A 10,839-nucleotide genomic window follows, 5' to 3' on the forward strand; every position below is an offset into this window, starting at 1 on the left:
TCCTTTGAGAGACATTTATTATTTAAATAATAACTCTTTTTTTTTCTTTTTTCTTTTACATCACCTCGACACAGAAAAGCCCCAAATCTCAGCACTTTTGGGCTCCCTGAGCAGAGCTGCAGCTCCCAAATGAGACTCCACACTGGGAATTGCACAAATGCCACTGGGTATGTTGGATGCTGCTCCAATGGCAGCCACAAGAAAATTCCTAATGGCAGTGGTGGCCTTGGGATGTGGAGTTGGGTGCTCCTCATCCCAGTGGGAACCATCCTGGAGTCCCAAAGAGCAAGAGGAATCCCAGAAAACAAAACAGTGGTGTTGAAGGATGCTGCCCAACTTCACAACCTGCATGTTTTTTTGCTTTTATTGATTTCTTTTTAAATAAATATTCGTCCCAATCAAGGACCAACTCAAACCCCAGCAGCAGCACCACCCTGGATGTGGGTGAAGCTCATGGCTGTGACCATTCCCTGGTCAGGCTCTTTATTCCCTTTGTTGGCTCTTCCAAAGGGAATTTCCAAATGGGTGCTGAGGAGGGGCTGCTCTGCTCCATCACAGTGCCAGGGAAGTACCAAAATTTGGCTTTTTTAGTACTTTGGTGCCCCTCAGGGACCCACCAGTGCCTAAAATCTCAGGGGTGTGGCACAGACAGACAGACTTGGCCCTGAAAAAGTGCATTTCTTTAGGCAACCAGCCTAAAACAATGGGGATTTTTTAAGGACACACTGCTCCTTTCCTCTCCTTCCCAATCCTTCTGGATCTGGGGACACAGATGGGTGTTTGCAGCCACCCAGCCCCATCTCCAGGAGCTGTAGCCCTGCCTGCATCCCAAAACCCCACTGAGACCTTGCTGGGAAGCACACCAGCAGGAACCTCTGCTTCCCAACACCCCCCAGCCATGGGGTTACAACAAAACCCCCCAGGCTTCACCCCCAACCCTCCCCAGCAGGGCTGAGCCCTCCTCCAGCCCTAAGGGTGCCAGCGGCACCCAGGGACTCACCAGCCCTTCCAGCCTTGACCCACTGCACTTTTGTCCCTGTGAGAGCCTGCAGTGACTTGCCAGGTGACAGCTGAGCCACCCCCAGCTGGCCCAGGCTGCAGCAGCCACTGGATGGCCCCCAAGGCAGAGCTTCACAGAATTCCCAGAGTCACTGGGTTGGGAGAGACCTTCAGGATCATGGAGCTCAACCCAGCCCCAACACCTCAACTCACCCCTGGCACCCAGTGCCACATCCAGGCTTTGTTAAACACACCCAGGGATGGGGACTGCACCACCTCCCCAGGCAGAACATTCCAGAACTTTGTCACTCTTTCTGTAAAAAACTTTTCCTGATATCCAACCTGTATTTCCCCTGGCACAGCTCGAGGCTGTGAGCTCTGGTTGTGTCAGTGCTGCTGGAGACAGAGCCCAGCCCCAGCTGAGCACAGGCACCTTCCAGGAGCTGCAGAGGGATGAGGGCACCCCTGAGTCTCCTTTTCTCCAGGCTGAGCCCCCCAGCTCCCTCAGGGCTTCCTCACAGGGTTTGTGTTCCCAGCCCCTCTCCAGCCTCATTGCCTCTTCCAGATGCTCTCCAGCACCTCAACATCCATCCCAAACTGAGGGGCCCAGAACTGCCCATCAGGAGGCAGGATCCTCCTGGATCTACTGCCCGCAGAGGTGCGGCCGTGCTGGCAGCTTTGTCACAGCAGAGGACACGGCGTGGCTGCCGGGGGCCGTGGGGGTCACCTGGCAGCAGAGCACGGAGCGCATGAGGCGCAGCACGGGCGGCCGCAGGATGGCAAAGACCCAGGGATCCACGATGGAGTTGATGGACAGGAAGCGCAGGGCCAGCAGGTCCCACTCGTGGTCACCCTCTGCCTCGCTGAGCTTGTTCACGTAGGCACGGATCTGTCAAAGCAGGGGTGGAAAGGAGGTGAAAAATCGGCTCGTTTCGCCCTCCCCTGCTGTTCTGGTAGGCTGGGGTCAGGCAAAGCCCATCCACAGAATTCACAGAATGACAGAATGACAATTCACAGAATGACAGAATGACAGAATTGACAGAATCACAGAATCACAGAATGACAGAATTGACAGAATTCACAGAGTGACAGAATTGACAGAACTGACAGAATCACAGCATTAACAGAATGACAGAACTCACAGAATTCACAGAATCACAGAATTCACAGAATGACAGAATTCACAGAGTGACAGAATTCACAGAATTAACAGAATTCACAGAATCACAGAATGACAGAATTGACAGAATTCACAGAGTGACAGAATTGACAGAATTCACAGAGTGACAGAATCACAGAATGACAGAATCACAGAATTCACAGAATGACAGAATTCACAGAATTCGCAGAATCACAGAATCCCTGGGTTGGGAGAGACCTTCAAGATCACCGAGTCCAACCCAGCCCCAACAGCTCAACTCAACCCTGGCACCCAGTGCCACATCCAGGCTTTGTTAAACACACCCAGGGATGGGGACTCCACCACCTCCCCAGACAGCCATTCCAGAACTTTATCACTCTTTCTGTAAAAACTTTTTCCTAATATCCAATCTGTATTTCCCTTGGCACAGCTTCAGACTGTGTCCTCTGCATCTGTCAGCTGCTGCTTGGAGGAGGTGCATCCAACCTGGTCTGGAACCCTTCCAGCCACAGCTGCTCTGTGATACAACCTGTATCAGGGCCTCACCACCCTCACAGCAAAGAATTTTCTCCTGATATCCCATCTAAACCTCCCCTCTGACAGTTTGAACCCATTTCTCCCTGGTCCTGTCACTCCAGGGAGTGACAGGGAGTGACTTTACACTCTTTGTAAAGAGTCTCTCTCCATCTTCCCTATATCTCCTTTCAAGTACTGGAAGGTCATAATTAGGTGACCCCAAATCCTCCTCTTTTCCAGAGTGAGCAATCCCAATTCTCCCAGCACAGCTGCTCCATCCCTTCCATCAATTTGGTGCCTCCTCTGGACTCACTCCAACAGTTCCAGGTCTTTGCTGTGCTGGAATGACCCCAGAGCTGGGCACAGCACTGCAAGTGGGGTCTCACAATCACCTCCCCCAACCAGGGAGAAACCACAGGGAGAAACAATTCCGAGTTTGAGCTCCCAAGATCGGCCCCCCCAGGCAGCTCTTTTGGGGCTATTTGGGCCGTCACAGCAAATCTGCCGACTCTGTGGGTTTAAATGAACTTTAAATGCAAGCCAGCCCCGTGCTCTGCTTCGTTCAGAGCCGCAGTTAGACCGGGGCTGCCGGAGGAAGTGGTGTCTCACCTTGAGACCACACGGCAGCGAGAACCGTGGGACACGGAGAGGATGAGCGCTGCCGGACCCCGCCGGTCCTTCCTGCGACTGCCGACTCATCCCAGCCCGCGGGCATTCCTGGAAGGGTGACTCAGCACTCCTTACTCACTCGGGTCACTCGCCACCCCCTCGCTCCGGGCTGGGGACACGCAGGGATGGGGCTGGGCGGCAGGAGCATCCCTGCCCTGCCTGGCATCCGCCGGGTACCACCCCGGGATGGCACACCCGCGCTGGCCGCACGCAGCATTCCCAGGCTCTGGTGTGTTTTGGGGAGGAATTGGTGGCCCGAGGGGTTTGTGAGGCTGGGCTCCTCCTGGGAGGAGCTGTGGGCAGCCGGGGACAGGAGAGAAAGTGTCACCCCAAGGAAGCAGCTGGGTTTGAGCCGCTGCCAAAGCGCAGCCCCACATGGGAGCGGGGCGGTGGGAAAAGGGAAGCTGGCTCTGGATAAGGCCATATCTGCCACCACAGGGCCCATGGGATCCTGGCCAGGGCTGCTTTCCCAGCCCCTCTGCCCCCAGCACACTCACAGGGCCCTGCCCACGTGCCCCCTCCAAGGGGTTCCACTCCTACTGACCGCAGCAGCCAGCCAGGGCTTTTTTGGGACACAGGAAGAGCTGTCCATCATCTGTGGGTTCATGGTCAGGAGCTGGAATCTCTCAGGGCATTGAGGCTCCTGGGATGCTCACGAGCATCTGGACATTATTCCTTTGTTCTAAAACCCTGGCTCGGCTGTATCCTGTGGTTATTTCCTTTTCCCTTAGGAATAGCAAGGGAGGATGAAGGGAAGCTAGAGTCTATTTAACACCAAGAGTGTGAAATTAGCACTGGCTGTGCTCCCAGCCTTGGTGGGGTCACTTCTTCAGGGACCAGCTGACCTCCTGCCCCCTCCTGGGGGGCTCCCACACCCGGGCTCTGGAGCCGTCGATGCTCCTGGTGGAAAAGCACTTGGATGGATGGAAAGTGGCCTTGGGAGGGCAGAGCCCAGACAGGCAGGGCACTCGCTCTCTCCACTTCCTCACTTGCCTGTTTTGATCCTGGATTTCTGCTGGAAGCCTCGTGCATGGATGGGGCATGGGATGTGCGGATGTCCCTTGGGATGACACGTGCTGTGGCTGCTGTGCCAGATCTCTGTTCCCAGAAATCTGCCATCTCTGTGCCAGCGCCTCAGTGCTGTTGCAGAGGAGCAGAAATCTCTGTCTGACAGTGAGGTGGGTGCAGCCTCCCACGTCTCCAGCTCCATCCTCAGAAATCTGGGATAACTCATCCTGCCCAGCATGGATATCCACTGCCTCCAGCCCAGGGCAGCTCCTTCACCCCCTCTCTAGAAGTGTAACAGGTTGTTTTGCCATCCCTCACACCTCCACCATGAGTCTCTGGATCCTGGGAATCTCAGTGATGATGTGTGGTCCAGGAGACCCTGCCTGAGCCACATGGCCTGGCCTTGGAGCATCTGTGGGGTTCGAGGGCACCTCTGCTCCTGCCACATCATTCTCCTGTCAGACCATCCTCCTGCCAGTCCATTCTCCTGCCACCCCATCCTCCTGCTACTCCACGCTCCTGCCCCCCGTGATCCTGACACCCCATCCTCCTCCTGGCCCTGGGGACACAGGGAGTGATCCCCCCACTCCCCACTGAAGTGCACATTGCCAGGCTCGTGGCTGAGCTGGGCTCTCCCCACCTCGAGGTCTGGCCAGCAGAATTGGGGGATGCTTTACAAAGGCCAGGAGAGAAATGCGAGCGCTGGGGAGAGGGGACAACCAGCGACACTCACCGTGAAGGGCAGGGAGCAGATGACGAAGGTGATGGTCATGATGGAGAGCAGCAGGAGGTGGTCGATCTCCTCGGCCATGGAGAACATGCGCCGGCCGCAGCCGCCGGCCCCGCGGGGCTGCTCGGGGGCGGCCACCCTGCGGCTCCTCTGCCCGCGGCGGTGCATGCGGGCCAGGTTGGCGATGACGCTCAGGTTGCACAGCAGCACGGCGAGGATGAGGAAGAGGAGCAGCGTGGCGTAGAGCAGCGAGAAGGCGACGTTCAGCCCCGCCACCTCCCCGTCGCTGCGGCGCGGCTCCAGGTGCATCTGGATGAAGCACCAGGTGCCGGGGCAGTACTGCACGTAGCGCCCGAAGCCCAGCAGCGGCAGCGAGCAGAAGGCGGCCGAGAAGGTGTAGATGGCCGGCAGGGCCACCAGGCCCGTGCGGGGGCTCAGGAAGCGCTCGTAGAAGTACGGCCGCCCCAGGGCCAGGCAGCGCTCCAGCGCCATGGTGAAGAGGATGAGCATGGTGGCGAGGCCGAAGAAGCTCATGGCGAAGCCGAAGTAGAGACAGATGTGCCCTCCGCGGGCCAGGCTGGTCAGGGTGAGGTTGCGGTGGTAGGAAGCCAGCACCAAGGGGCTGACGGAGCAGGTGCCCAGCAGGTCGGTGACCACCAGGGCCAGCACCAGGACGTGGAACAGCGCGGGCGGGCGCTGCCGGGCTCCGCGGCGGCCGCGCAGGAGCAGCCCCAGCGCCAGGAGGTTGCCCAGGAGCCCGGCCGAGAACATGAGGGCGCTGACCAGCGGGCGAGCCCCGGCCGGCAGCGCTGTCCCGTCGCTCCCGTACGCCCGGCCCGTCCCGTTCATCCCGCGCCGCCGCCGCCGCACGCCCGACTGCGCTGCCGCCCCCGGCACCGGCACCGGCACCGCCCGCCCCGACGGCACCGCCCCGCCCGCCGCCCCCGGCACCGCCCCGGGCCCCCGGCACCGCCCCGGGCCCCCCCGGACCCGCGCTCGCAGGGATGGACCGAGCGAAGGCGGGGAACGCGCCCGGACCGACCCTGGCCGGACCGAGAGTCCCGGTACCGGTCTGGGAGCCCCGGACACGGCCAGTGACGGTGCGGGTATGAGAGTCCCGGTACCGGTCTGGGAGCTCCGGACAGGGCCAGTCCCGGTACCGGTGTGAGAGTCCCGGACACGGCCAGTCCCCGTACCGGTCTGGGAACTCCGGACAGGGCCAGTCCCGGTACCGGCGTGAGAGTCCCGGTACCGGTCTGAGAGCTCCGGACACGGGCAGTCCTGGTACCGGTGTGAGAGTCCCGGACGCGGCCAGTCCTGGCACCGTTCTGAGAGCCCCGGACACGGGCAGTCCCGGTGCGGGTCTGAGAGTCCCGGTACCGTTCTGAGAGCCCCGGACACGGGCAGTTCCGGTACCGGTCTGAGAGTCCCGGTACCGGTCTGAGAGCCCTGGACACGGCCAGTCCCGGTGCGGTTCTGAGAGTCCCGGTACCGGTGTGGAAGCTCCGAACACGGCCAGTCCCGGTGCGGTCTGACAGTCCCGGTACCGGTCTGGGATACCCGGACGCGGTCAGTCCCGGTGCGGTCCGAGAGCCCCAGTGCCGGGCCGCGAGTGCTGGGGCAGCCCTGGGATCGCTGGGACAGTCCCCGGTGTGACCCAGCCCCGGCTCCGGCACGCCCAGCCCCGCTGCGCTACCGGGAGCGTCTCTTATGACCGGCCCCGGTGCCGGTCCAGAAGCCCCGGTGCGGCTTCGAGAGTCCCTCCCATGGCCAGCCCCCGTGCTGGTCCAAGAGCCCGGTGTCGGTCCAGGAGCCCGGTGTTGGTCCAGGAGCCCGGTGCGGCTTCGAGAGCCCCGGGGCACGGCCAGTCCCCGTGCCAGACCGGGAGCAGCTCTCACGGCCGATCCCGGCCCGGCTCCAGCAGTCCCGGTGTGTCTCCTGGAATGGCATGGAGTCCCGCTCTGTCCCGGTGCAAATCCAGGAATCCCAGCGCCCTCCAGCAGCCCCTCGGTGGTCAGAGACTCCCGGGGGTGCCCTGGGGCAGCTCCAGGCTGGCCTGAGAGCCCCAAGGCACAGCCGGTCCCGGTGCTCCAGAACCCCTGAGCCCAGCTGAGCCCAGGCTGTGTGGGGTCATTCCCATTGCTCCAGAGGAGCCCAGGGAGAACTCCCTGCCCCGTGGCTGGCACCAGGCCATGTCCCCATTGTCCCCTCTCCTACATGCCATCAGAGGTCCCCAAAGGGGTGCAGCCTGTCTGGCCATGACTTTAAAGTCCGTCCAGTCCCCCCATCTGCCATGGGCACCTTCCACTATCCCAGGCTGCTCCCAGCTCATCCAACCTGGAACACATCCAGGGCTGGGAAATCCTCATGCTCCATCCCCGTGGCCTCAGATGCCCCCTCCATCCTTCAGGACCCCAGCCCTCACCCAAGCTGCCTTTATTTCAGCAGTTTGTGCTTCACAGGTAACTTCCAGAATAAAAAATCGTTTCCCTCCCATGGCTCTGGGGCTGTCCCAACAATTTAATTTTTAATTTACTCCCTGCCCCTCAGTGAAACCCTGCAGCAGGGCTGACTCCAGTGGGGACACAGCAGGTTGCAGGCTTTGGCTGTTATTTTAAAAACCACACTTTTGTAACAGGAACTTCGCAAAGGAAACACGGGGCACACCAAACTCCAGGGCCGGGGGAGCTGCGGTTTGTGACAGCACCTCCAGCTCTGAGGGGCCACTCCCAGGCCTGGCTTTGCTTTCCCCTCTCACTCAGCTCCAAGGACTCTTCAGAGGGCTGGGGAGGACGAGCTGAGGGCGAGCAAAGCCACAGCCCCAGCTCTGTTCCCATGGTCAGGACAATGGGTGGGATGGAGAGGATGATGTTTAAGCCAACCCAGACCACCTCACCACAGGTGAGTCAGGAAAACACATCCCAGGAGATTTTTCAAGCCTGCTTCCAGTCCTGATCCAGCAGAGCACCCAAGCACAGGGACACATCTGTTGGTGGGAGCCATCCTGTTTGATCCCAGAGGGTTGGGTGGCACCCTGGCACGTTCAGCCCTCCCTTGTGTCTCCCACAAACTCAGCTGAGGCTGAATCCTGCCCTGATCCATGCAGGCAGCTGCAGAATGCCCATCCAGAGCCTTTTTCTGAGCAGCAGGCACCCTGTAGGGTGCTCCAAGGCTTTTCCCAGCCTCCCACTCCTTTCTGGCGTTCCGTGTCACAGCTCAGGAAGAGGTTTTGGCTTCTTCTGGAGCTCATTTTCCTGGCAGCCTAATGGAGCCTTAAATACCCTTCTGGGGCTTCAGGCTTCTCCACTGACAGTTGTCTCTGATGGGATTTTTCTGCAATAATAGGAAAATTGCTGGGCTTTTGTTTTTTTTCATTCCCCTTTGTGTGCTGGAAACCAGGAACAGGCTGCTTTGTACAATCTGTCCTGCCTTGGGAAGTGTTTGTTTTCTTCCCCTTGCTTCCATGTTTAGCTCGTGTCCTGCCTCTAGTGAAGGCCATATCAAATCCTAGAATTATTTAAGTTGGAAAAGTCCTCTAAGACATTGAGGCCAACCACTCCCCCAGCACTACCAAGTCTACCACTGACCCATGTCCCCAAGGTGCCACATCCTCACAGTTTTTAAATCCCTCCAGGGATGGGGACTGCCCTGGGCAGAGAAGTTTTCTCCAATATCCAATCCAAACCTCTCCCGGTACAACCTGTGGCTGTTTCCCCTTGTCCTGTCCCTGTTCCCTGGGAGCACAGCCCGACCCCCCAGCTGTCCCCTCCTGGCAGGAGCTGTGCAGAGCCACAAGGGCCCCCTGAGCCTCCTTTGCTCCAGGCTGAGCCCCTTTCCCAGTCCCTCAGCTGCTCCTGATGCTCCAGACCCTTTCCCAGCTCCATTCCCTTCCCTGGTCACACTCCAGCCCCTCACACATCCTCTCAAGGTTTGTTGGCTTTGTTTTCCCTAAAAGAAGATTTCCAGGCTTGGCCCAGTTGGAGAAAACTCTCTGAGCTTGTAGGAAAGTTCATGAACTTCATAGAGAGGGCTCAGCCTCTGGAGTTTGCTGCCTGTGCCTGGGGAGGGTGCTGGGATCCTGCTCCATCCTCAGCGGATTTTAAAGCGTGGCTCTGGCACCAGGGACATGGAGGAGTCCAGCCCTCCTGCTTATGGTGAGTAAATTTCACCCCTTTTAAACCAAACCTGTTTATGGTGAGTGGATTTCATCCCTTTTAAACCAAACCTGTTTATGGTGAGTGCATTTCACCCTTTTTGAACGAAACCTGTTTATGGTGAGTAAATTTCACCCCTTTTTGAACCAAACCTGTTTATGGCGAGTGAATTTCACCCCTTTGAACCAAACCTGTTTATGGTGAGTGGATTTCACCCTTTTAAACCAAACCTGTTTATGGTGAGTGGATTTCACCCTTTTTGAACCAAACCTGTTCATGGCGAGTGGATTTCATCCCTTTTGAACCAAACCTGTTTATGGTGAGTGGATTTCATCCCTTTTGAACCAAACCTGTTTATGGTGAGTGGATTTCACCCCTTTTGGAACCAAACCTGTTTATGGTGAGTGGATTTCATCCCTTTTGAACCAAACCTGTTTATGGTGAGTGGATTTCATCCCTTTTGAACCAAACCTGTTTATGGTGAGTGGATTTCATCCCTTTTAAACCAAACCTGTTTATGGTGGGTGGATTTCATCCCTTTTTGGAACCAAACCTGTTTATGGTGAGTGGATTTCATCCCTTTTAAACCAAACCTATTTATGGTGAGTAAATTTCACCCTTTTTGAACCAAACCTGTTCATGGTGAGTGGATTTCATCCCTTTTGAACCAAACCTGTTTATGGTGAGTGGATTTCACCCCTTTTAAACCAAACCTGTTTATGGTGAGTGGATTTCACCCTTTTTGAACCAAACCTGTTTATGGTGAGTGGATTTCATCCTTTTTGAACCAAACCTGTTTATGGTGAGTGGATTTCATCCCTTTTGAACCAAACCCCCATCCTGACTGGTATTCAACAAATCCACACAACACTTCTCTTCCAAACCTCCCCACCCCTTATCTCGTGCTCCAGAGCTTCCAGCAGCCTCACTCCCCATCCTGGCCAAGCAGGGCTGAGCACTGGGCCAGGTTTTGGTGCCTTGTCTCCTTATCCTGTACCAGGACCTGGGTGCATGGGTTAAAAACCAGAGGAAGCCACTGCTGGGCTGGCTGGGGCTGCTGGCAGCCCTGGCACTGCTGCCTGCCCAGGCACGCACCTCCCTGCTTGCAGAACAGCTGAAAAATGCAGGAGGCAATAAAAAAAAAAGCATGGGCTCTCTGCAAGAGCAAAACAATTTGTCGGGAAATGAGCTTGAGCAAAGTTGTGCCTGGATTTCGTGAGCTGAAAAAAAACCAAACCCAGCACCCTGAGAGTGATTTATGTCCAGGAAAGGAGCGGGATGGGGGGAGAGGTGATGCTGGTGGGACAGAGCAGCTGGCAGTGCTGGAGGGTGACAGGGACATAACAGAGGCCCCCCAAGAGCATCGCTGGCGTGGAGCTGCAGCCCCGAGCTGAGCAGCTTCTCTTTCTCGTCTCTTTATCGCCTCCATTAAACGCCAGGTCCGGCCCTTGGGGAAGGGCTGGGCTGGCACGGAGGGGTCCCCAGGGGAATGACTGAGCACTGCAGGAGCCTGGGGGGAGGATGCGATCAGGGAGGTCTCCACAGCAGCTCTCCCCTCCTCAGCTGCAGCTCCCTGAGCTTTTTCGGTTCCTATTTAGCAACATTTACAACCAAGCCACGCG

General features: G+C 57.6%; 1 protein-coding gene across 1 annotated transcript; it reads right to left on the bottom strand.

Moving 5' to 3' along the window:
- On the bottom strand, positions 1 to 5,923 carry PTGER2 (prostaglandin E receptor 2). The gene is made up of 2 exons (XM_059850652.1): positions 5,067 to 5,923; positions 1 to 1,888 (listed from the first exon to the last, which is right to left on the bottom strand). Exons 1-2 carry the CDS (start codon positions 5,910 to 5,912, stop codon positions 1,643 to 1,645), a joined length of 1,092 nt encoding a protein of 363 aa, XP_059706635.1. The 5' UTR covers positions 5,913 to 5,923; the 3' UTR covers positions 1 to 1,642.
- Positions 5,924 to 10,839: the final 4,916 nt, after the last annotated feature.

The sequence above is a fragment of the Haemorhous mexicanus genome, chromosome 6, assembly GCF_027477595.1.
Source record: "Haemorhous mexicanus isolate bHaeMex1 chromosome 6, bHaeMex1.pri, whole genome shotgun sequence".
Taxonomy (NCBI): domain Eukaryota; kingdom Metazoa; phylum Chordata; class Aves; order Passeriformes; family Fringillidae; genus Haemorhous; species Haemorhous mexicanus.

Bases quoted from the DNA above. Each gene is read 5' to 3' on its own strand.
- PTGER2 (XM_059850652.1), bottom strand. From the start codon at position 5,912: ATGAACGGGACGGGCCGGGCGTACGGGAGCGACGGGACAGCGCTGCCG. The intron at 1,889-5,066 runs GTGAGTGTCGCT...CTGCTTTGACAG, and splicing joins TCTGCTCCCTGCCCTTCACG to ATCCGTGCCTACGTGAACAA.